This window comes from Danio rerio, chromosome 25 (genome assembly GCF_052040795.2).
Source record: "Danio rerio strain M-AB ecotype USA chromosome 25, GRCz13ab, whole genome shotgun sequence".
In the NCBI taxonomy this organism is placed as follows: Eukaryota; Metazoa; Chordata; class Actinopteri; order Cypriniformes; family Danionidae; genus Danio; species Danio rerio.
This window is the reverse complement of record NC_141045.1, coordinates 22,321,880-22,349,603: the sequence shown is the minus strand read 5'-3', so window position 1 is coordinate 22,349,603 and position 27,724 is coordinate 22,321,880. Positions and strand designations below refer to the sequence as shown.

Below are 27,724 nucleotides of genomic sequence, written 5' to 3'. Positions count from 1 at the left end.
AAATGAGTAAGAACTGTAGCGCGACGCGCTTGCGTATTCCAGGTGTCCCCTGTTGAAAACATCTTAACTTTTCTGAACGCTGCACCGCGAGTTATGAGATAACCAACTGATCGGCTTCATATTTTGTATGGAATATAATTTAGGGGTGTAACGATTTATCGTTGTACGATTTATTGCGATGCAAAAATGTCTCGATATTAGGGATGTAACGGTATCAGAATTTCACGGTACGGTAATACCTCGGTATGAATGTCACGTTACAGTATTTATTGAATCATTTACAGGAAAAAACAAAACTTATAAAAATACTCCAAAAAAGTGCCAAAAGTGTCAATGACATACAAATTAGTCATCTATATGTAAGCTTTGAAACAGGAACTTCAATTTTAATAACAAAAAAATATTAAACCATGTAAAAAAATTAAGTTTCAATTTAGTAGTGTTGAAAACACTCATTCAACATTTAATCACTCATTCACTTAGAGATGGGTTTAAAAGAAAATTATCATATAAATATAATCTGGTAAAAGCTGGTATCGCTGGGTATTTACAATGTCCTCTACAACAGAAAAAAAAACCTCTCATTTGGGACTGAGGTTTCTGGGACAAGAGAGATATGACTTGGCCCAGGTTGACAGCAGTGGGTAACGTTGTGCATTGTCTTTCCCCCACTTGAGAAGACAAACCATGAGTGAGATAGAGATCTCATGTCTGCATCAATCTGAACAGTGTGCTGTGTTTCTGCAGTCCCCATGACTGATTATTAGTCCTATTCCCTAACTTGCAGGCACGTGCACACACAGTGCTCAACCTGTGCAGTGCACATGCCCTTTTTAGTCTTGGATAGAAAGTTCCCTTGCAAAATGATCAAAAGTGCCCCCGCGACGCGACATACCCTCCGTCCCCGCTTTACAGTAAGTTACGTGCGCGACAACACAGCTGATAAGAACTCGCGCGACAACACCACTATTCAGTACGCGCGCGACAACACAGCTGATAAGAACTCGCGCGACAATACCACTATTCAGTACGCGCGCGACAACACAGCTGATAAGAACTCGCGCGACAACACCACTATTCAGTACGTGCGCGGCGACAACACCCGCTTTAGGGTTTTCCAGCTCTTTTTGATCCCCGCTTTTAGCAGCACACTCCATTTCCGCATTACTGGATCTGTAGCGACAACAGACCGCAAGGGATTATGGCCAAGCCTGGGCTGATGGGAATTGTAGTTTCCGGTACCTCCCGTTCGCTTCATTCGCCTGAGCAAATTTTTCTCAGAAGACCTATAGTTTTACCGAGTCATGCGACTACGGTAATATCGAAAAAAATTAATATTGCGGTATGACGGTATTTACAATACCGTTACATCCCTACTCGATATGCATCGTGGCGTTATGACGATTTGATTACGATATGACGTCCGTTTTCTCTTAGTAGTTGAGCTGTTTGCACGTGAGCTACGTTCCACCTGCTGTCGCACGTGAGTTCAGATTGCAGCAGTAGTAATGTTAGCAGACCAAGATGAGTGGAGTTGAAATAGAGGATGGCCCATCCTCTCAAAATCAGACGTCTGGCAACATTTCGGTTGTACAGTCATTGCTTTAGACTCGTCCGCTTTTTGACACGCATACTGGGTCAAACATCCTAAGTTTTAAAGTCTTCACAGTGATTTCCATACTTTGCACAGCGACATGGATACCTCCTAATGGTGTTGAAAGAGTCACATACTGTATTTATAAGGTACAATTTAACCTAAAATATCATTCTGTCTTCATATAATGATGTATTGGCGGCCGCAAAATCACACATGACGTGAGCTGTTACTACAGAGGGCGGATGATAGATGCGCGCGTATGGCAAGCCGTTGTAGCATTTAAACCTTTGATCTGACTATTCATAAATATATTTAGAGATATCTCTAATTATATTTTGACTAGTCATAATTATAATTCGACTAGTCAAAATATAATTAGAGATATCTCTAAATGAATTTAATTAAATATGAATTAAATATATTTATGGATAGTCAGAACAAAGGTTTAAATGCTAAAACGGCTTGCCATACGCGCGCGTCTGCTTCAGTGAACAGAACCTGCAGGTTGACTAATAAAGTAGTAAACAACATTCAGTTTGTGGAACAGAGTGATCTTTCAGGAGCCGCGTGGGAAGTATAAACAGCACTTAGCAGTGGAAATGAAACCGAAAACGTACACATTATTTAAACAATCATATCGCATTTTAGAGTTATCAATCCGACAAGCATTAACCCTTTTGAGTACAGAGGTACACAAAAATGCACGTCAACATGATACACTTGATAGCGCCGACATCAGCGACGTCGAAGAAATAGTAAACCTGCCTAAACTGCTGAAAAGAGTCACGACTGTCCTGTGTAATGAAAAGACGGCCACCCTGTCACTCATCATGCCCAACATGAAGACAGCCATCCATAAAAACCTCTCAGAAGATACACATAAGTTCAGGATTATCTTATAGAACTGCTGATTACCTGGAAATGTGGATTTTTTTTTGCACACAGAAAAAACACAAGTGACCAAGCAAAACCTTAAGTTCTTACTGTTAAATTCAATTGAATAGAAAGCTTATTTTTTTTGCACTTTTACTTATATTGTTCCTTAATTTTGTCTCTGTCATTTCAATAATATTTTTTAAGAAATTTTTTAATTGTTTTATTTTCCAGAGACAGGCCTGTTAAATTTATTTTCTTAAAGAAGGTTCAGTTTAACAAGTTAAAACAAAAGAAATACATAAAAAATAGTTTACTTGGTAAAATTTGCATTTCAGTTAAATTTTCATTTTTTTATTCCAAATATCGTGATACATATCGAATCGTGAACATTATATCGTGATACACATCGTATCGTGAGCTGAGTGTATCGTTACACCCCTAATATAATTTAATTGAATGAATATGACTCGACTATTTTCGAACTGTGCAGTGCTGTAGCTGCTTAATTCGGCCAACTTCGCTACGTTATTTCAATACTGTTGTTTATGGTGGTACTTGGAGAGACATTTTTTTCTGAGGTGGTACTTAGTGAAAATGGTTTGAGAACCAATGCCTTAACCAAAGATACCTGATTCAGATCATCAGCTCATTTGCAAAGACTGAAAGACCTGAGATCTGTAATGGGTGTGAAAAAGGAGACATCCAAGACATGCAGTGCTGGTGGTCCTCCTGGAACATGGTTAAGAAACACTTATCTAAAGAAAATCCATAAGTATGCATGATTGAATGAATTTTCTTTGGATCAGTGTTTCTCAACCATGTTCCTGGAGAACCACCGGCAATGCAGATTTTCCTTGCTCTTTAACCAAACACGCCTGATTCAGAGTCATCAGCTTATTAGCAGAGTCTGAAAGACCTGTAATGAGTGTGACTTAAAAAAGAGACGTCCAAAACATGTAGTATTGGTGGGTCTTATGGAACGTGGTTAAGAAACACTGATCTAAAGAAATTCATGCAAAACTATGGATGTTTTTTTTCCCTAACACTTTTAAAATTAAAATTAAAACTGCCTAAAAAGATCAAATAGGAAATCAAACTCTCCAAACAACTACCCAAATATGAAGTCAAATGCTCAAATGTATGTGCTGGTTTGGGCATTTGATTCATCATTGAATTATTACAGGTTTATACAGAGTTGATCATAAAATTATTTGGTAGTTTAAGCATTTGATTTATCATGTGGGTAGTTTTGAGAGATTGATTTACTATTTGATCTTTTTAGGCATTTAGATTTTTCATTTTTATTTTGTTTGGGGAAAAAAACTTCCATACAAAATAGTGCTGATTACACAAGTGATTTTGGCATCTAGTATGTATCTTGTCTATTTTTCTGTTTGACTATTTAATACACAATAGGCTGATTGACTTTAGAATATTTGATGTCAAATTTTATTGCAATAGTAATGCATCCTGTTGTCAGAACATAGATCACTGATTTGTATCAAGTGGTTCCATAACGCAACAAAACTCACAAGAGACAAGCTTCACTTCCTTCCAAAATCTACCAGTCATGCAAACGGTAAAGTCTTCGTTTTTCTTTGTAGTTCCTCGTTGCATAGTTTCTTTTGGTTTGTTTGTTTTGGTGCAGTTTTGTGATAAATGATTGTTACGGGCAGAATGACAAACATTCATTCAGCACTTTTCTTCAGTGTCTACACTGGTTTTAGAACCACATTCTATACTTAAATGCCACCAGTCTCACTCTTTTGTGCAACTGCAGCAGCTCCAGACAATCACAGTGCATAGTCAAAGAGACAGTATTTCAGTTCTTGTAAATGCAGAGCCTGACATTTCTAACAGCACATGCACTGAGGTTTTATTTTACACTAATTTGCTTAACTATGAGAGGGCAGTACTGTCAGTGTGCATTGTTTTACAGCAGTAAAAGATACAAAGGAACTACATGAAGAGCTCATCCCTATGCCCTAATGCCTTCAAAGGTTTAACTTTCAGAGGCTAAATATTCAAAAATATTGAGCGTGGCAGCAGGGATTCTTAATATGTAGTGCCTAGGCCTGTCACAATAATCAATATATCGACTTATCGCACAACACATGGACATGACCTCAATCATTTTTGGTGATGCAATATATAGCACCCTTATATATATATATATATATATATATATATATATATATATATATATATATATATATATATATATATATATATATATATATATATATATATATATATATATATATATATAAAAAACAATTCTAGCAACATTTCAGCTGATTGTACAAAATCTCTATCTCTATCAGAGGTGTCAGTGTCAGATTGGTTAAAAAAACACTGGTTTTACTATACTTTAGTTACATCTGATACTTTTTTACACTGCACTTTTCAGTTTTTTTTATTAATTCATGGGTTTTCACTTTCTGATGAAATGCGTATTATTAAATTGTTTAAATGACTATAAATGAAATATTCTTAAGAATAAAATATAATGTGTTCTTTGGAAGAGTGAATTTGCATTGTGCTGCTATTCTATTGTCATTCTGGCATTATATAATCGGCAGCATATAATGGTCTTAAAATGACAATAATATAGTTTATCGATAAATATTTTGGTATAATATATCGTACAACAAAAAATTGATATTGTGACAGGCCTAGTAGTGCCCTTCAGGGCTAGATTTACAAATTGCAAGACTGCAACATCAATCGATGTCAGCTAATACACACAAAAAATGAAAGGTTATAAGAACAATATGGTTCTTGTCAGTGTATACGATGAAAACAAAGTCATACAAATATTACTTGTTCCATTCATATACATACTTGACAACAAAACCAACAATGTGTACTGTTTGTACAAGTGGCTGGCATGACTAAAACTGCATTTTTAGTCATTTTTGCTAGTCCATGGGATGGATTGATTTGACAGTTTTGTAATTTTTATTTATAATTCTTAAGAATTAACATCAAGGATTGTTTTAAAATTAATTGAATTCATCTTTATTTCTATAGCCCTTTTTACAATGTAGATCATGTCAAAACACCATTTCATGAATGAATAAAAGAGAATCACATGGAACACAGCACATTCCACTTATAATGTAGCATTATCAATAGTTTGAATGGAAATGTAATGCATACATCTCCATTTAATAAGTATGTGCATACTGTCGTCAGCACATAGATCGCGTCAAGTGATTTCATAGCATCTGAAAGACAAAAGCTGCATTTGTATTATCAGGCTGAACAATATTGTTTGCTTAACCGTTCTGTTACATGTCTATTCTGTGTTGTCAACACAGATACGGTTTCCTTTTTCCACAGTTGTTGATAACCGAACTCTTTGGATGGAATGTAATAAAAACGTGTCAATCTCTGCCTCGGTAATGCAAGTGTAATGTACACGGTGAAATGAATGATGATGATCAGATATTTCTTTTTTGGGACTTCTCTTTTCTGATATTTGCTTCATTGACTAACAACAATAAATAAACGAATCTAACGCAGTTCATTCACAAAATACTTCAGTTTGAATTACGGCTAAACTAAATCTCGATAGCACATTTGCAAATGTAATGACCCGTTTCCACTGAGTGGTGCGGTCTGGTTCGGTTTGGTATGCTTTTATGGCCGTTTCCACTGTCAAAAAGCGTACCGAACCAAACCATACCGTACCACTTTTTCGGCACCCTTTCGAAAGGGTACCAAACGGGAGAAAGGGTACCAAAAGGTGGAGCTACACATGCAGCTGAACGCTAATTGGTTACAGAGATACGTTATGAGCTCGTGGAGATGCACAGAACGTAAACAAAGGAATCGCCATGTTTTTTAATACAAAGTCGAAACAGTATTCGCTTTCTTCCGGGAGCTCACGATCGCATCTATATTTGATATAACAATCTTCTTGAGCTGATGATAATAACGTGTGTGTGTTTTTATTGAAGTGTCTCCGTCATCTGATCCATTCAGAAAAAAAAGACAAGCGCGAGAGTGAAACGGGAGTAAAACGCGAGAAAAAAAAAAAGAAGCCGTCAAAACACAGGAGCAAAAATTGTTTTAGCAACCTGAATCATGAACAAACTGCCATGTTTATCTTTGTCTTTTGGGTTATTATGAACTGGGAATGACAAAATTACTCCCTAACAGAGCTTGCATGTGCTGCTAAAGATTACAGACAAAGATGAGAGGTTTGTGTTGTCTGTGGGCTATATTGCGTGTGTTTTTGAAATCAAATAAGTACTAAATGTTTGCTGTGTGTAATTTTTTTCTGTAATGAAAAATATTTCGGAGACTGTAAGGGGCGGTATGTGTTCATATGTTGCATTTATGTTTTTATTTTATATAATTACAGATGTTACAGTTACCTATTTTGCACTGTCATTGATCTGCAGTTATAATCAAATCCTGTTCACAGAAAAAGTTAGTAATAAACATTTATAATTAGGTATTTGTGTATAAAGCATCTGTTTTGTGGAAAGTGCTGCTCATTATGATATGTGAACGACCCGTACAGCTTTACTGTAGACCATTTATTCGAGCGAGCATAACGTCGACTTAAACTTTGTCATACATCACGCCCACCAAAAGGGTACCCTTTGTGGTTGAAACACAAGCCTGATAAAGGTGACCCGTACCGACCCGAACCGTACCGTACTGTACCAGTCAGTAGAAACGAGGCATTAAGGTATGGCGATGATGTGATCAGTAGCAAATTTACTCAAGAGTATGAAGTAATCATGCAACACATTTGTCACTGCTTAGAATGCTATTATGATACATGATGCATGCTTTATTCTGTGTCAGAGGTTATATTTCACAAAAGAAATTAATTCAGACACTCAACTGAAGCTATGAAGTAAGTTTTGAGTAAAAAGGTCATTGCATGTGGTATTTGCATGTGCTTTCAGCTTTAACATTTGCAACATTCACTACTAAAGGCCATAATTTACAGAGAAGCTATGTAAACAGCTGTCAATATTGCAGAATGATTGTTTGCGGTTCGTCTATCGCAGGATGATATTGCATGCAATATTTTGCATAATTAGGCAGAAAACTATTGCTTTGTGTAGTAAATTTTGGAGATTCACAGCTGATTGTTGGGCCAGCTTTATAGAATGTGTATGACAATAGCATGCAATTTACCATTTAGCCCTAGCTTTATTGCTTCACAGAGGACAACAGACAATCACAATACTTTTTCAGTGTTGTATAAACGTATACTAATAATATAATTGTGTAAAATGTACCCTTATTGACTCTGGTAACCTCTTTAACCCAACACACGACAACCCCAAAACATTATTTATTTTGAGTGTGCCTCTCACAGGTGAGTGGGCTTCACAAACCACCTGTAGAAAAGGCGCTCTTTAATCTCTCTGACACTTTAAACTAGGAATGCAACGATTATAGATTTTGGTTGTACGATTATAGTCTGAGGAATAATCCCTGTTTCATGGTTATCATGATTATTATGCATTTATTAAAATACTAATAATAATACTAATTACTAAATACAAGTTTAGACAATCACATGAAAACTCCTTATATTTTAAAGTGTTATTCATAGTCTATAAATATGTATTTGTTTAAAGGGCTTGAAATTACCTTTTTTTGACTTGGCAGCACCGGTGCTCCCAACTTCAAAAGTTTAGGAGCACCATAAGTTTATTGTATTTGAAAACGGCATCAATCAGGACCAACAAAAACCATCTAATTCTGTAATGACTTATTGGTGTTTGTGCAATAATTCCAAAATGAATGTCTAATGTTTATAGAATAATAATGTTTATGATGATGATGATAAAAATATTACTAACTATAAATTGCATTTCTCATCATCATGCTGCCCTGAATGTTACATCATGAAAAAAAAAATTATGGTTTGCAAAAAAAAAAAAAAAAAAGCATTGCAGTAAGAAATATACATTTTGCACTATTGGTTTTATAACCATCTGAATTTAATGAACTAATCATATTTCTGCTTCAAAACAGAAGTGTAAGATTAGAATAAATCATTTAGTTCAATGCTCAAGTCATCAGTAACTAAATAGAAAAATAAAAGATAGAATGGACAAATGAATAGAAGAAAAGTCTCACTTCTACCTCTCTTTAAAAGTTTTGATTTCAGTTTGTGTCATTTTAAATGTTCAGTCTCGTTTTGCGCAGATTCACGTTTTTGTGTGTTAGTGGAAAAAAACAAGTGAGACAGCCAGCCCAATAAACAAGAGGCGGGGAGCCGGATTCTCATCAGCTCATCCACTTCGAGACTTTCAGCACTCTCTCTGAAAACACTTGGTTAATCTCGGCTGGCAGATCAACATTAACCACGATTGCTCTTATTAGCGCCATTATTTGTAACTTTAGGTGGGTTTGAGAACCTCTGTACCTTTTGTTGCATCTTCCGTAAACTTCAGCCATTTGTATTTCCTGCGGTCACAGAAGCTCCCTGTCATCTCAACTAGGTGCGCCTAAAAAGTGTGATGACGTCGCGTACGCCTCCCTCCTTAAAAATAACAAACTTGCCTTATTTAATTGCCTCAGTCATAGATAATACACTGTGCGTGGTTATTAGTCTCAGTGTAAAAGCTCAAAACTTTAAACTAGCACACAGTTGACAACTTTTAGTTGCAGCAGTTTTGTTTTGTTCTAAAACATGGTGTTAAAAGGCCCTTATGATTAATTAACCATGATGAATTAAAGCGTGATTAATAGTGAAATCAGTTAATCGTTGCATCCCTACTTTAAACAACACCTGCACCTTTTTTTGCAAATTTGCTCCACACACACACACATACACACACAAAAAATCATAGCGCATTTATGAAGTGTGCTTCACACAAGTGCAGTTTTCCTAATTTGGCACATTAAAGCAGGGGTTTTCAAACTTTTAGGACATGCACAATTTCATGTACAACTTCACTCGCACCCCCAGGCACCCCTCCCTCGAGCCAAAATGACAATGCATGTGCAAACATTTTTTAAAAATGCGTAGCATTAATTACATTGAAGCATAAATATATAGCTTACCTGATTCAGTGTGATGGCTGAGCCGGATTCCTGACACAACTAACTGTAACTCATCTTCCACTGTCAATCCGCTTGTTAAGTGGTGACGTGTTTGTGACGTATGTATACTGTTTCCGGGTCCAAGCCGCCATTCATTTGAGTGGAGAAATCATTCGTTTATGATCGCGTTTTATTCCTATCACACATTAAAGTTAATTTTACATAAAGTCATAGTGTACACAACAATCTCTGGGCTTGCTGCATAACAAATACCAAAATTTTAACAATTTATAAAACGATGAATCACTTTCTGGACATCGGATATTAGGCATGGACATATTGCGATCGTGACTTTCGAAAGTATTAAATCGCTTTGTAAACGTTTATTATTACCATTTCATGAATCTCCCCATTCAGTTAAATAGAGCGCTTGGACCCGAAAGCCGCTCCGCATGACGTCACACTTAACAAGCGGATAAGCGTGAGCCATAGCATACTTGATTTTGATGTACGTACATACAGAAAATGCTGCTTCGCAAAGCCAAGTTCACAGAGCCCTGATGGTGTAGAGAACATTGAGTGTTTAAATGGCCAAAAATAATTTAACACGATTTGAATATGGTTAAGACAATACTCTGATTAAAAGTCTGCTTGTAAACAGCAAGTTTTTGATCACCTTAATTCGACAAAAGTCATAACTGAACTAAACAGAAACGAAGTTAAGACATGTGAAGTATGCATATTTTAGTGGCAGTATGCATATATTAGTGGCATTATTGAAGTAAACGCCGCAATCAAACTATTACCGTCATGTAGGACGTTTCGCCGGCTCACCAGTTTTCATTCATTCATTCATTTACTCGAGTAAATGAATCATAATTTACTCGAGTGCACTCCTCAATGTCTTAATAGGTGCTGGTGCGCCCCACAGTTTGAAAACCCCTGCATTAAAGTATGTCACTAAGAAATAATAAGAATTTTTTTTTGATTGTGGCAAGCAAAAAACATTCCGTTGGCCCAACCAGGCTATTACAAATAATCATTAGTCTTTAGCCCTTTATAAGTCTAAAATTCAATTCATAATGGTCTTACAAAAGGTCTTACATTTTACATGATGAAACCTGCAGAAAACCTGCTGAGTCACTTTAGACAAAGGCGTCTGCTAAATGCAAGTTTAAATTTAGCCACTTAGTAAATACAATTATTTGTATAGAGTTACACATTAAAAAGTGAATTGTTTTTGAGATTCTATAAGCGACAGACTCTATTTAAGGCAATTTACCAAACCCCCATTCTAAAAACCCATCAACTTTATGCACGTTTTGGCTTACGAAAGCCTTCCTGCTGCACTTTGTAAGCAAATACAGTGATTATACCTTCACTTTTAATGGGTGTTGTTTGGCACAGCGAGCAGCCGAACACTTCCAGCCTTTTCAGCAGGGACTATATTCGCATTACACGTGCCAGAAACCATTAGCTCTATTAGTTCAATTAACAATTATTGTCCTTCTCTTTCACAGAATCATCCATGAAGCGGGGTACTCAGAGGAAGAGTGCAAACAATACAGAGTCGTGGTTTACAGCAACACAATCCAGTCCATCATTGCCATCATAAGAGCCATGGGCCGCCTGAGGATTGACTTTGCGGATCCTGAACGAGCTGTAAGTGCTGTCGCTGTACTGCAAAGTGGGGTTAAATGCAGGCCAGAGAATTTCCAGTCCACTTATTTATGTAATGCTAATGTTGCAAATGGAGGAAAAAACAGAATACATAATTCATTTGATTGGCTTGACTGTCGTAGGATGACGCAAGACAGCTGTTTGTGATGGCCGGCTCCGTAGATGAGGGTTTCATGACGAGTGAGCTTGCCGGAGTAATCAAGCGGCTCTGGAGGGATGAAGGCGTACGGCTTTGTTTCCATCGCTCCAGAGAGTACCAGCTCAATGACTCTGCCTCATAGTGAGTATATCTGCCATGCTTTTGGCCTGGTTTTCACATAATGACCTCTGAGATCACCACGTAATCCTTCTCCAATTTACATTGTGGTTACTGACCACGTCATACGTGTAATGTGTGCCGACATTTCGTTCACATTGAGTTATTATAGACATTATTCCATCCATTATGGCCTATGATTCAAATATGCTTTATGCAAACTTTTCAAAAATGCAAATTTGTGCTGTGTTCTCCAAGCATTCTGGGAACCCATACTGTTTGCATATAACCCAGATGAGCAAGATGAAGTGAGGGTGATTAGAATTTCAAATTTTGAATGAAAAAAAATGTTACTGAGGACATTTAAACATCTATTGGATTTTTATTATATATTTTTTTTTTAAGAATTAAAAAAAAAAAAATTGATAATGAAGAATAATCAGTATGAAAGAATGCTAATATTTTGGAAATATAAAAATATCACTTACTATTTTCTTTAATTCTTCTCATAAGTATTATCTTGTCATTTCCACACAAGATTAGATGGGACACTCGTTTTTGCTAACAGGAGAAAATTACCTACTTTACTAAATTGCTCTACATGAGTCAAAATGACTTGTTTTATTCTATTGATGCTTTCATTTAGGTTTCTAGTCATGTAAATACAGTTTAGTCTTAATAAAAATGAATAATAAATGCTTTTAGATCTATTTTTGAATTACTACACCTTACCGTCAACTTGTAATCTATCGAATACATGGGTTTCTTGTGATTGCATTATCATGTAACACTTGTTCTGCAAGATCAACAACTTAAACCTAATTAAATTGTTTACATTTAAGTCACATCACATACTTAATTCTTTTTAATGGGCACATAGTTTACCCTTTTTTTTATGATTTAATATTAGTATTATGGTTCTTCTGAGTGTACCAGTTTAGGTTCGATTTAAAACACAGTTCAGATTTTTTTATTATAATGTGTTAAAAAGTGTCATGTTGGGGGCGTGTACACAGCTCGCTGTTTTAGGGATGTGTTGCTTTACATGAAAATTAGTTTCAGCTTTCTGCCCAACGTAACAAGGGGGCGGAGCCAAGAGCTTACCAGCTCTTCAGCCAAACATGTAAGACTCGGACACAGACCAAGCAGGGAGTACACAATCATTTGTGTCTTTGTATAGTTTTACACCCAACTGTGTGCTAGTTTTAAGTGCCGAGCTTTTACATTTACATTTAGTCATTTAGCAGACGCTTTTATCCAAAGCGACTTACAAATGAGGACAAGGAAGCAATTTACACAACTAAGAGCAACAATGAATAAGTACTAAAGGCAAGTTTCAGGTCTGTTTTTTTTGTACAGTTAGTGTGATATTCAAAGAGGCAATTGCAGATTAGGATGTGAAGTGGTGAAGTGAAGTACACGGAGACTATTGACCACGCACACTGAATTAACCTGACTGAGGCACCGGATGCGCCGCTTGAAGCCGCGACACGGCACACCAGACACTTTGTGGCGCGGCAGAAACATGAAGTGTCCCGAATCGCAGCGCCATGCGTTTTCGGATTCTAAACATAGGTTTCTATCAGGCTAAACACAACATCGATTCAAGTCGACAACTGTGCCCAGCCGCTGACTTGAAGCGCCGTTGTGTGCACCCTGATAGAAACCTATGTTTAGAATTCTAAAATGCATGGCTCTGCAATAAAATAACTACCTTGCCTGCAGGTCACATACCAGAATCGCCGCTCTGCGTGGCGATTCTGGTATGCGACCTGCAGGCAAGGTACTTATTTTATTTCCAATGGAGAGACGCGCACATGAGGCAACGCGCTTGCACTTTTCCAGCTGCACCTAGTTAAGATCACACTCACTGGGAGCTTCTGTGTTCGCGAGAAATGCAAACGGCTGAAGTTACATCTAAAAATAGAGCAAGTGTGTTCCTTTAGTGATATCGCTTTGACTCGCGCTGAAAATGGCGGACGTGAAACAACAAACCAAGGATATGGTGATGCACCTGTCAATCAATATTGCTGAGCGGGGGAAACGCACTCCTACGTCAAGTTGTGGTTGATCTAAAAACCGCTCCAATTGTGCCACCGTTTTTATGTTGTTAAATTGAAAAAAAAAAAAAAGGGCTGTGTGTTTATATCACCCCAATATGACGGTTTATACACTATATCTACAGACATGTCTGTCCAAACAGCTTGAAAAGTACATTTTTCACCATAGGTGCCCTTTAAAGTAATAATTTGATTGGTCAATAATACAAATATCCCCTCCTCAAACTCATGCCTTTGTTGAGCTGAAAATGTAATGTCAACACAGTATGCTAAAACTAAACCTTATGGTCCGTATTCATTGAGTGGTACAGTACGGTACATGTTTGTACACTTTTGTGGCCAATTCCACTGTCAAAAGTTACCAAAAAGCGAACCGTACCGTACCACTTTTTGGCTACCCTTTTAAATTATGTTGATTATGAGAAATTATGTTGATTATGAGAAAGATTAGTAATAAACATTTATAGAGAATTTTTTGTGTATGAAGTATCTGTTTTGTGAGAAGTGCTTCTTATAAGACACGTTAAAGACCTGTACAGCTTTACTTTGACATGTGCATTACATGTGCATGTATATTAATATTATAAAGGGTTGAGATTATATGGGTATTCTCTAGCTGTTGAGTGTACTTCTTTTGTACACTTGTTTTTGCGATGCATTGTGGGATTGATTGAGTGCACTTCAGAAAATCCACTATAGTTTTGGGCCACTACAATTGCCTGCTCCCGCAAATAATGCACTGTTTAATGGTATAGGGTAATGCACTGTTTAATGGTATAGGGGGCAGTTTTGGATACAGCCCATGTGTATAGTGTTTGTTAAAGTGACATCGCCAACTACTGACCTGGCATGCATTATATGTTTTAGTTGTTTTAAACAACATTGTCACCTGTATGGAGATGTTTTATAAAAGGGCATTTTTTATTTAGTGCAACAATCAAGCAGAATTACTATAGAATTTACATTTTTATTCTAAATAAACTGATCGAATGGCTTTTTTTGTTTTGCTTTTTACAGATAAGTTAAATAATTAAGAGGATGGTTTGAATTTTTATTTATTTATTTTTTATGAACTGAACAGTATTTTCTCTTTTTAGCTACCTGAATGATCTGGACAGAATATCCAATAGTTCATATGTCCCAACACAGCAAGATGTTCTGAGGACCAGAGTGAAGACTACTGGTATTGTGGAAACCCACTTCACATTCAAGGATCTTCACTTCAAGTGAGTTTTTAATTTTAAAATCCAAAACTAGGGTCAGTTAATGTTTGGGTTTTTCCTATAGTAGTGACATTAATTGATATGTTTAAGTGTGCAATTGACTATTCGTTGATTCAACATGTTAAATTGTTCTCCGATATCTACATAGTAGATATCTGGCTTAGGCAAGTAAAAAAAATCCAGAAACTGTTTTTATATGCTCATTTATTTCCCCATAAAAACCCCATGAATCAGAATCTCCATATTGACCAAATTTGGAATGGTCATGAATGTTAATGAGCTCTAATTTAACAAGCGTAGTAGATGAGTTGTTCAATCTTTTTAACTTAAAGGGTCACGAAACACCAAAACACATTTTTTGAGCTGTTGCCAGTCGTATATGTGTCCCACACTGCTAAAAACACTATTAGGACACCTATATTTCACTAAAAAGTGTAAATTGGTTGTTTTTGTGTTATTTCAAGCAAATTCGTACTTCCGGTTTGAAACAAATTTTTGAAGCTGCGTCACGGTCATGACATAATAGCATTTCTAGCGTGCAGACTGGACGTCTGTGCCAGAGTGTGTCTTATTACGTCTTACAGTGTGTTGCATTAATGCATGAGTAAGGCTTTGTTCAAACCAATCAGCGCACTATATTGTGCAACTTCATTAATATTCATTACTGTCACAGTGTTTAGACGACACTCACAAAACAAGCGTGAAGTGTTGCTTTTATAGTTTGCTGCAGTTAAGTTTCGTTTTCATTTTCTCTCTGTGAGAGCTCAGACTCGCGTGTGGATTACAGTGTACGCGACGCTCGTCAAAAATAACTTGCGTGTCTAAGGAGGAACATTGTTTACCTGAGAGCTGTTCTCATCTGCAAACGCTGAGTTCCGGATTCGCTTGTAGTCTTCTCTTAATAAAGACGCGGCTCTAGTTGCTGGTGATTGTCCTGTCTCTACAGATTTGGTAAGTGAGCGACCATTGCTCTTTGTTTATTCAGTTTGTTCGTATCGAACTAAGTTAACCATTGGACTGAGTGTAGACATGTTAGCACTACAACCAAACTTTAACCTCGTGTAGGGTTTTCACCGCATTAAGTGACCGGAATAACACACGCGGCTTTCTGACTCTACCTGCCGTGTGCATCTAAGTTTCCGGGAAATGCGGAGTTTTTTTTTCTCTCATTCGCCGTGCGGTATCAAACATTGCATGAAAAATACACGCTTACAGCAGTTCCTCGAATCAAATATCTCGTTTGTCGCGAGGGACATGAATGAATTCCCTGAATGAAAGAGCCAAACTGCAGTTAAATTCCACCATTTAATAATTTGGCAAATAATTCGACTACAGATGTCCATGTAGGTTAAACACCATCACTTTCTACTGTGTGTGTGTATTTTGACTCTGAAACTCGCGCGTGCCCAAATAGACACTCCCACACCATCCCACTTTTCTTCCTCCGACACTCCCCCCTAAACAGAGCTGGACACGCCCACTTTTCTGACTTTTTCCAAAGTAGAGGTGTGAAAACACCCTGCTGAAACGAGGGGGTTTCATGGCCCTTTAAGTACTGGAAGTTGATTTTACCTATGTGGAGTGAGCAAGCTATCTATTAAAACCACTGAAGTAATCTATTTTGGTCCTGAGTTGTGTTGTGAATAAAATATATGCTAAACTATGATTAAACTTAAAAAAAAAAAAAACCAGACCGAAACAGCCAGGAATTAATATTAAGCTCTGCGCAAGCAAATGGCATTTAATAAAGTGCATTGCTATTCTTTCACTTCAGAAAATTGACAATTATAGTTGAGTGTTAAGACACTATTTTTAATGGTGCATTTTATAAGAACACACTTACTCCGCAATCTACATGTGTATGTTGAAATTTCACAAACACAATACATTAAAAAAATAAACAAACTTTCCTTATTTTATTACTGAATGATTTACTATTGGATAACCTATTCCTTACTGAATACATATTTTAATTCGCATATTGTACATTTTGCATCCAGATGCGCATATGAATAGATTGCTTATCGAAAACCATCTGGTTGAGTCACACATGCATGGTAGGGATGCTCCGATCAGGATTTTAGAAGCCGATACAGAGAACCGATTCCTTGTCATGGTGATCAGCTGATACCGAGTACCAATTCTGATTCTTCAAGCTTATTATAACTTTGCCATTGCATAAGCACAAGTACCCTTTAAGTATGAGATCTTTCCTTACCTAAGATAATAAATTAAGGATGTTGCATGTATGTAATGGTCAGAAGCCACTTTATGAAAAGAAAATGGAAAAAACAAATTTTAAAAATGGTAAGAAAAATGACTAACAATGCAATTTGGAAACATTGCTCTGGGTCTTCCTCTGCTTGTATACTTGTAAACAAACTTTTGTGATGGGTTCATAAGATCGGTTAGATCAATGAGTACCGCTCGAGTCATGAAATGTGATTATCAGCCGATGGCGATCGATCGTAACTTCTCTAATACATAGCAAGTTTTATATAAACTTTAAAAAGGACAGGAAAATTATCATTGCTGTAATCTCACTAGGAAACATTGTGTCCAATCAATTGGTGCCTGTGGCGTGCATATTAATGATGAGCAACATCAGTCTGTGTTTTTACAGCTTAACTTCTGATTATGTGGATTCTCATGCAGGTCTTAAAGAACATGCAAATCTTAAAAGCGTGCTAATGACTAGCCTTGTGAGCAACATAACAGTCTGCATTGCGTTCTCATAAGCCTGGTTTTTACCAGGGTTTTATACTCGCGGAATTTACATGAGGATGAGGAAACAATGGTGTTTGAGGCTCACTGTATGGCTATTTTTTTAAGTACTGAACTATTATTTGACTCTTCCTAGGTATACCTAAATTTTCTTTATAGGTCACCAAGTGATACTTTTAAAAATGACTTTCAAAAGAAAGCTGAATTAATTATTATAGAACAATTCTTTACATTTGCACAATATATATTAATAATTAAAAGTATATATATACACAATTAAATAAATATAGATAAATACAAAACTACACAATGACAAAAAAATCACAATAAAAGCTATGCCATTTAACCCAACTACAACTCAACCCAAGTTACAATACTAACAAACACCAAATAGTCTATTCAAGGTATGCTATGAACTGAGTTGTGATGGTGAGTCATGAGGCAGGGTGCTTATAAATTCCATGCGCTATTTAAATACTTTCATTTCTTTATTTAAAAGTACATGTTTATTTTGTGTTTATTTATAGGACATAGTGAACATTGTAACAGTGTTTGTTTGTGGATCATTCATCATCGCAAAAAAGATAAATATAGTAATTATATAGTGATTCTGAAAGTTCCTGGTTCAGCCTTAATGCTGGCATTTCTGACTGTCTCGGTTTCATTCCATCATTGCTCTTATCATGGCATCTATTTCGAGCACAGGGTAAGAAGAAACCGCTCATTTGCATTTAAAGGCACAGAAACTATGTCTTTTATTTTGACCCCAAAATTGACATTTTCAGCAGGTAATAATAAATTATACTTAGTTCGATTTGAAACATCAAACAAATTCTGGGCATACCAAAGTAAGAGACATCATTACTAATGTAAATTTTGTAAAATGATTATTTATTTCATGGAGTGTAATGAGATTTCATTACTTGATAATTTTTCTATATTAAACCCCATTCACACAGGGCATCCGCGTCAATGCTTTCCATTCACTTTGAATGGGTAGCGTCAAGCAATGCCGAACTGAATTGTGGACCCGTCCGCGCCACTACAATAGCGGTGATCGCTGCAGAAGTTAAAGACATTTCTTAATGCTCGATTCACACAGGGCTTCAGCGTCAACACTTGACAGAGGCCTTGTCTGAAGTTGAGGCTGACAAGATCATCATAGCAGCATCAGCCAATGAAATTAATAAACAATCGGCAACTGTCTCAGCTGGTGTATTTGCATAAAGTGATCTGATTAACTGACGCTTCCATTGGCACTTGAAAAGCTGAGAAATTCCCAACCTCTGCACACGGATCCACAATTTAGTTTGGCAATGCTTGACGTCACCCCTTCAAAATGAATGAGAAGCATTGACACTGACGCCTCCTGTAAATAAAGCGTAACTTTTTAAGTGCCAATCGAAGAATCAGCCAATCCGATCACTTTATGCAAATACACCAGGTCAGACAGTAGCTGATTGCAAACTAATTTCATTGGCTGACGCTGCTATGATGATTGCGTCAGCCCCAACTTCAGGCAGGTCCTCTTACTTTTTTTATTATGTTACTGTTTCAACTCCAGAGCCGATTTAAATATTTTGTCATGTAGCACCTTATATTTCATATAGAAAATATATTTGTATAGCTTTTTGTATAACATTTGTGCTTATAAAAACAACTAAAGAAATTAATTCCATGCAATATTAAATGGAATGCAGTTTTATATAATAATAAATAATATAGAATAAGACTTAGTACAGCCAATATTTTATTAAATGTCACTAATATTTATTCTTGAAGATAATACAATGGTGTCTGTCTTTTTTGATCTTAATATAGTAATTAGTAATGTAGTAATATTAGAATAAATTTACACAATAATAGAATAATAAAAATAAAATATATTTTACCATGGCATTTAGTTTTTTTTTAGATGGATAATTAAAAAAAAAAAATAGTTTATGTAGTAAACTATATATTAAATATTGTTGTAATGTAGAAAATGCATAGATTTTCAGGTGTAAATGTGAATCAAATTTAAACATTTTGCATTTTAGTTTATTTTTCATATTATTTATTATATTGTTTGTAATTTCTGTAATGTTACTGATGTTTACACCTCAGTGTTGTTTATTGACAGTGAAATTGCTTTAAGTGAACAGATTAAGGGGATTGGAGGTTCTCTGTTTTTTGGGGGGCTGTTAGGAGTCTAGATGGCAGGTTACACAACATTTTCAGCCAGAAAACGTAAAACTTTTTATGCATTTCCCCAGGTTCATTTACACAACAATAGCATTTTTTGACTGAAAAACCCATAAATCCACAATAAAGTAGAAGTTTTTGAAAATGCAGCCATTGTCATGTCTGTGTGAACCCCAAAACAAGACTCTTGAAAAAGATGATGTCATTTTCATACATGGTACATGTTTGAGCAATTGTAGATTAACGGAAACGGAAACTCTGTGGTAGAGTTGTGGTTTGAAGTTTGCTAACACTTCATCTGTAAAGTGTGAATCTACTTGCCAGTACAACCAACAGAGGAGACATATACTAACCATATACATATTCCCTACAGGTACTGTTTACTAGCATAATGACCGCATCCATTAATGGCCTGGTATACGTAATGCATTGTTTTTGGTTTTGTTTGCCTATGCTTGTAAATGTGGATCAACTTATTATTTTACATATCAATTTTCCTGCACCAAATCTTGTCCTGTACCACATTAGGATGCATCAAGTCTGATGTTTAAAGTTATTTATGTCTTGGCACCTAATTTAGCTAGAATTGTTTGAGTTATATTACAAGATAAAACAAAATGCAAAGCAAGTTGATTACATTAGTAGAAAAAAGATGAAGAGTTTAAAACATGCATTTAAAAGTGATTAAATGATGGAGCAAATAAGTAAACAATAACTACTACTCCCCCTTGTGATCGAATAGTGCAATCTCATAGCTGGAAATTAGGGTGATCTGAAAATCTACTGTATCACCCCAACACTAGCAGATCATTATTGTGTTAGTGTGAATGCAGTTGAACATTTTTTTCCATTTCAGGCCACATTTGTTTTTGCTACTTTTATTCCAAGGTTATGTTCAAACCAAAAACGTAAGTTAATCCTGTGACAGAAATAAACTACTACATTTAAACAGTCACTCACAGTTGTTTGGTCTTAAAAATATCAAGCTTTTTATCCATTTTTTATATATTTTTTGTAGCCTAAGATTGGATCTGGGGGTACAGTTCCACTCTTTTCCGCCCTCTGTTGGTACCGCCCTGCACAGAATGCATCTTGCTGAACAGCTCTCCTCTGCTTTTCAGGATGTTTGACGTAGGTGGCCAAAGATCTGAGAGGAAGAAATGGATTCACTGCTTTGAAGGAGTGACCTCCATCATCTTCTGCGTGTCCCTCAGTGATTATGACCTGGTCCTGGCTGAGGATGAGGAGATGGTGAGAAAAATTTAAATCTGCTCTTTGAGAAGCTTTGCATTGGGACATTCCTCTCAAACGGTGCTCGTTTTGTCTCCTTTGTAGAACCGAATGCATGAGAGCATGAAGCTGTTTGACAGCATCTGCAATAACAAGTGGTTTACGGACACCTCCATCATCCTGTTTCTCAACAAGAAGGATCTGTTTGAAGAGAAGATCAGGATGAGCCCGCTTAGTATTTGTTTCCCAGAATATCCAGGTATGAACAGCTTAATGAATGTAATACAGCTTGAATGTAATGTTTTTGAATTTTATTTTGTAGTATGTTTATTTATATTATTATTTAGTTTTTTATTGTATAAGAAAATACAATGCATCTGTATAAATTATAATATAAAATATTGAATTAAAAGTAATAAATTAAATGCTTATTGTAGTTGTTTATATAGTACATTATAAATTATATAACATATATTATTAAATACAATTCTTATAATTTTGTTTGAAAAAAAAAAACTAATCAAGAAATGTATTTTTGCATAACAAATGGAATGCTGTTTTATAAAATATAGTATGGAAAAATGTAATTATGTTATAAAATATTGTAATTTAATACTAAACAGGGCTGCGCGATTTGGGAATATTTTTATTAGTTTAATTAGTAATAATCAGAAATTCAATATGCACCAATTGCTTTTTTCTTGACTTATTCTAATTTCTGATATTTAGGTGCTTTTTTTTTCTTTTCTTTTTTTTCTTTTTAAGAACTATAGCTATAATTTATTATAATTATTATTATAAATAATAGTCAGTGCTTGATATTAACACCCACCATATGCGGATAGATTTCAGCTGTGGCAGGGTTAGAGAGCCACTCCCACTAGCCACTTTGGCTGGTTGAAATTCATCCATCTAATCTAAATCAAGTCATTTTATCAAGCCGCAGTCAAATTTCTGCATATAAAATGTATTTTACAAACAACAAAATTTTGGCTAGTGAAAATGCAGAGTGGCTAGTAATGTTGAAAAAGTACTAGCCACAGTGGCTGGTGATAAAAAAATTATTATAACTAAAAATTAATTAGGGAGGCCTAAAAAAAAAAAAAAAAAAAAAATATATATATATATATAAAATTGCATCTCAGATTTAAATACATTTTGATCCCAGTATGATAGCCCTAATATGAGATAAACATTTTGTTTGTTTTGTTAGCGACATGGAAATCAGAAAACTGTTGTCAAAGTATGTTTTTTTTTTTTATTAATTTTTTTATTACAATTGTAACATTGTTGCGTCATATAACGGCACAGTCGCTGACGTCATGATTGTGATACGATTAATCATGCAGCACTAATGCTAAATATGTCACTTCAATACTATAGAAAATAAAATGCTAAATAATAATTGTTTAGTAATAATAAATGTTTTGATTTATTTGAAAGTTTCTGTTATAAGTGATATAATATTATAAATCATTTAGAAAATATTACACATTAAATTGTTCACTTGTTCCTTTTTCTATAATTTTTATTTTGAATAATAATAATAATAATAATAATAATAATAATAAGTAATCTTTTATAATTTATATGGAAAATATGACATACTAGATTTAGTTTTCTAATCATTGTTTTATTTTATTTTTATAATTTTCCCCCTTTATTTTTTAACATTTATTATTTTGATTTATTAGAACTTTATTTAGAACATTGCAGACCAAGTTGTTTTCGTGTTTGTTATTTTCTATTTTTTTATTCTAATTTTAATTTAAGTATCTGGTATCATAAGCGATATTATAATGATAGATTAATAATAGTTTCAATAAAGTCTAGATGGATAGTCTTTTTTTAATAATACATAGTTTAGGACTGTAGAGGAAAAAGTATAAAATATAATAAAGATTTTGAGGAATAAATGTGTGTGTATAAAGATGTCTGATTTGCTCTCTTAACTGTCAAAACTCTCTATAAGGATCTGACGTATATGAAGAGGCGGCTGCTTACATCCAGTGTCAGTTTGAGGACCTGAATAAGAGGAAGGACACCAAAGAGATTTACTCTCACTTCACCTGTGCCACTGACACCAAGAACGTGCAGTTCGTCTTTGATGCCGTCACTGATGTCATCATCAAAAACAACCTAAAGGACTGCGGCCTCTTCTAAAGCCAGCTCATTGGTGAGCAGGAACAATAGAGCTTCATTTTTATTTTGCATGAATTCATATCATTCTGGTAAGATTGTTTATTTTTCCATTAAGTGTGTGGTTTTTTTTTTTTTGTCTTTTGGCAGTGTTGACAGCGAGTGGCCTGATGTTAAATCTTTGGGAGAACCAAAACAGGAAGAAGGTCAACCATGAACCTGAATGTTGAATGCATTACTTAACTTCATATTTATGTTCTCTGAACATTTTAGATTTTTTTAGGGTGTTTTAGGGAAGAAAAAAAAGAGCATTTTGTGTAAAATATTTGTACAACTGTAATTGTTCCTGGAATTTTTCACCATTTTTAGACATTGTCTTTAAAGGTCCTTTTTAAAGGCTATTTTTCATTCAAAGGGTTTCTGGGAACAATTTTTTTTCCAGTTTTTACTCCGAATACTAAGGTCATGTGCCTTCAGTTAATGTTGCAGTGCTTTTCTTTGCCACTTCAACTGAGTTTAATAAGAGACAGTTGATATTTATCCACACAACTCTCATCTGCTCAACTGTAGTATAAAAAGCCTGATATTTTTAAGACCAAACAACTGTGAGTGACTGTTTAAATGTATAGTAGCTTATTTCTGTCACAGGATTAACTTACGTTTTTGGTTTTGACATATAATCTTGGAATAAAAGTAGCAAAAACAAAATTAAATAAATGTTACACAGTGTTTCAAGAAGGTCTCAAATCTGGGATACAAATTGCAAGCTAAAACTTTTCATTCTGAGCTTGTCGCATTTCTACATATATTGCATTCTTGTTTTTTTTATGTGGCAGTACTTGGTTCATCTTGAATTCAGATTTTTAGAATTGTTAATTTAAGTTTTTGGTAACTTTATTTTGATGGTCCCATTACACATTTTGTTGACAAAGTTGCAGTGCAACTACATTCCAATTACTTCTAATTTGAGTATTAGTAGAGGGTCTGCTCCTTCAACATATTTAACTGCCTAAGAGACTTGGCAAGTACTTGTGAACATACACTAACCATAACCCCAACCTAACAGTCTACTTATAATCTTTTGAGATTTATTTGGCATGTAGATGCAATGTAACTTAAATTCAACAAAATCCGTTAAAGAGACCATCAAATAAAAGTGATACCAATTTTTTTTACATTTTTGGAAATTCTGCTTTATCTAGTGAGCGAGTTTGGCGCAATTCATATTTATCTCTAAATGGAAATTCTGACTTTAATAATCCACGCTTTTCCCTGGTATTTAATATTTTTAAGACAATTTCTCACGATTCTGCTTTACATGAAGCTAGTGAGTTTGTTACAATTCAGATTTTTTTGTCACAATTCTGCATTTATGTGGCAATGCTGAATTTGTTACATTTCTGACTTTAGTATTGCAAGTCTGCCACCGTTTTAACTTTTAACTTTTGTCGCAATTCCGCTTTAAAGCTGTCAAAATTCAGATTTTGTCTTTATAATTGTCTTAAATGGAACTTTGAGTTTAAATCTTGAAAGTCTTTAAAGTCTACATTTTGCTGCAGATTTTACTTTTTGCTGTAATTCTAACTAAAGCTCCACAGTGCGTGTGTGTGTGTGTGTGTGTGTGTGTGTGTGTGTGTGTGTGTGTGTGTGTGTGTGTGTGTGTGTGTGTGTGTGTGTGTGTGTGTGTGTGTGTGTGTGTGTGTGTGTGTGTATGCTAATTTTGCAGTTATGTCCTTCATTTTTGACTAGAATTGTAAGTTTTCACATTTGAGATTGTTTAAAGTTCATAAGTTGCTAAATTTAACTCACAGTTTTTAAGTTTTTCGCAATACAGATTTTACATATTTAAATGCTCTATTTAGTTAAAATTATGAAGAAAAGCTACAAATTGTAATCCTGTGGCAGAAATGGGCTTTCCCACAAAACTATCAATTTAACAGGAAAATCCAAACATATCAAAAGCTTTTTGCCTGTTCCTAAGAGTTTTTAAAGCTTGTGCTGAATCTCGTACAGCCGTCATTAGCAGCACAGCGTGTGTGTGTGTCAGATTTGCCTGTGATTGGAATGATGGAAAAACTGCGGTGAGCTTCAAATTAGCTGTTGAATTGGTTCCTGTGCACCTGCACATCATGAACTGTTTTAATGGGGAACTCCTCAAAAGGTCAACATTTCACAATAAGAGACATTTTTACTGATCAAAGGGAACCAACCGTTGTCAAATGGATTTAAAGGGACCAAAGAATAGGACTTTTTTTTTTTTTGTTTGTTTTAGGTTCATACTTGGTTACATAATTTAATCTAGACAACCTGTATAATAGAAAATCCTATAGAAACCTTCAGTAGGAATGCAGACCGTTTTTCTGATAATAGCCTGATCAATTCAAATGGTTGTAAACTTCCCTTTAATGTAGGTTCTTATTGGATGGGAAGAAATGTTGACTAATATTCATTATTTTGCTAATAAAAATGCTGTTGCAAGAACAGCATGCTAAAAAAAGACGTCTGGCTTTTTTTCTTTACTACTTTTTATTGTAATTTTTGCTATTAACACATTGGTAAGAGTTGATTTGCTTTAAATAGGGGTTTTTGAAAAACGTGAGATGCATAAATCAATATTTCCAAATAGGAATATTTAGAGAGCTTTTTTAATAGAGTACAAAGTGGATTCACACTGAACTCTAGTGGCCATCAGAAGACATGGTTGAATGTTTACTTTTTAAGTCTTTAGTTTACATTATGTAAAGGTCAGGCAAATTATTTCTTCATATAAAATTTATAAAAAAAACTCATTAAGATGACATCAGCCACAAAATGTGTCACCATAAATGTAAAAAAAAAAAAACATTTAAATAAAATGGTTTAAGGGGTAAAATATTAATATACAGTACTATGAGGAAAAAATACACTCATATTTAATAGAAATAAAGGGAAAAGGGGTCACATAAATGTCATTAATTTAGCATATCAGATATATTTTGTACAAATGAAATCACACACTACTTCTGACCCATATTTAATAAAGTATATAAAAAAAGAATGTGATCATATTATATTTTAAGTGATGTCTTTAGCTGACAAATGATCAAAGTCTAGAGGTTTAAATGAATGTGGCAAAGTATAAGGACTAAAAATGGCAATGAATAAGTATTTAAAATGTCTGTGTCATCAGATGATTGTATATAAATAGTTCTGACAATTTTTGGTGTATATAAACTATTACTTTGACCTTTTAATGGGTGTCTTATCTAAATTATGGTATAGTTGAATGATTTACATCATTTTTTTACATAAAATTTGACAGAAACAATTAATTGTATAAACAATTTATTATATATATATATATATATATATATATATATATATATATATATATATATATATATATATATATATATATATATATATATATATATAAATTTATCCTTCAGTATTTAGAACACTTTATTAATCTGAAGAACCAAAAATAAAGCAGAGCAGAATAGCAAAATTTATCCTCAACCACAACTGACTCACACACTTAGCTCAGCCGATTCTGTGTGGCCCTCTATTTTAGGGTAAGATGGGGATTTAAATTTAAGTGATTTGACTAATCTCTCAGTTCTCTTGCAGAACGATCAAACGCTTGGTTAATAGAGGAATGGAAAATGAAGAAAGTTGGAAAACCTGACCTAAAAAAAAAATCCATACCTTCAATATCCTCATGAGAAACACTCTTGTTTCATCAACTAAATACGTTTACATTTATTCATTTAACAGATACCTTTGTCACTGGAAAAATGCCGGGTTCCACACAATTCCTTCATGTTGTCCCAACATAAATCGATTTAAGTTGATTGTTTTTACAAATTTAAGTGGATTTGACATAAGTTGTCCCTCAAACTTTTTCAACTCATTTTTAATAAGTAGTTTGAACAAGCAAGAAAAGTTACAATTGAGGAGGCACTTAGCGATTCAACTAGGAGAGGCAGTATACACGAGTACTAATTATACAAGGGAACTATTAGTGCTCAGAGAATTGGGTATTAGAGAATGGGGGAAGGGGGGGGGGTATAGACAAAGAAAAAGAGAACGGTTTCTACATGTGGTTTGTCAAGCCTACTCAACTGTGTAAGGCACACTTCATAAATCGTACTTTAGTTGTTTTAGTTGTAGGTAAAGTTAATTAATTATTAATTAATTATTTGTAAAGCGCTTTTACAATGTAGATTGTGTCAAAGCAGCTTCACATAAATGGTCATAGTAACTGGAATGTATCTGGAAAAAACATTCACAGGCTTTTATTCTTACAAACCGCATGGACGTAAATGCGTCTGAGTGTTTTGATTGGCTAAATTGGCACCATGCATTTTGGAATTCTGGGCGTGGGTTTCTGTCATGGTGCACGCGGCTTCAAGTTGGTGGCTGGGTGCCGCGGACAGCCGCCGACTTGGGGCGCTGTTGTGTGTGCCCTGTGTTTCGAGTTCTAAAATGTGTGGCGCGACGATTCGGGACACTTCATGTTTCTGCTGCACCACAGAGAGTGTCTGGTGTGCCGTGTCATGGCTTCGAGCTGTACATCCGGTGCCTCAGTCAAAGTTAATTCAGTGTGCGTGGTTATTAGTCTCGGTGTACAAGTTTGACACTTAAAACTAGCACACAGTTGTGTGTAAAACTATGCAAAGACACAAATAATTGTGTACTCTCTGCTTGGTCTGTGTCCGAGTCGTACATGTAAGACTGAATGCTGATC

The 27,724-nt window shown here is 35.0% G+C and overlaps 1 protein-coding gene across 1 annotated transcript in view; it reads left to right on the top strand.

Annotated features, from left to right (window-relative positions):
• The window catches only part of gnaia (guanine nucleotide binding protein (G protein), alpha inhibiting activity polypeptide a), a 34,267-nt gene extending 7,936 nt beyond the window's left edge, over nucleotides 1-26,331 (top strand). Inside the window, 8 exon segments of the mRNA NM_198805.4 lie at nucleotides 11,020-11,161; nucleotides 11,302-11,459; nucleotides 14,593-14,721; nucleotides 20,748-20,877; nucleotides 20,962-21,115; nucleotides 22,829-23,032; nucleotides 23,146-24,596; nucleotides 24,691-26,331. Of these exon segments, the coding sequence (NP_942100.1) occupies nucleotides 11,020-11,161; nucleotides 11,302-11,459; nucleotides 14,593-14,721; nucleotides 20,748-20,877; nucleotides 20,962-21,115; nucleotides 22,829-23,019 (904 nt within the window). The 3' untranslated portion in view covers nucleotides 23,020-23,032; nucleotides 23,146-24,596; nucleotides 24,691-26,331.
• The last annotated feature ends 1,393 nt before the right edge of the window (nucleotides 26,332-27,724 follow it).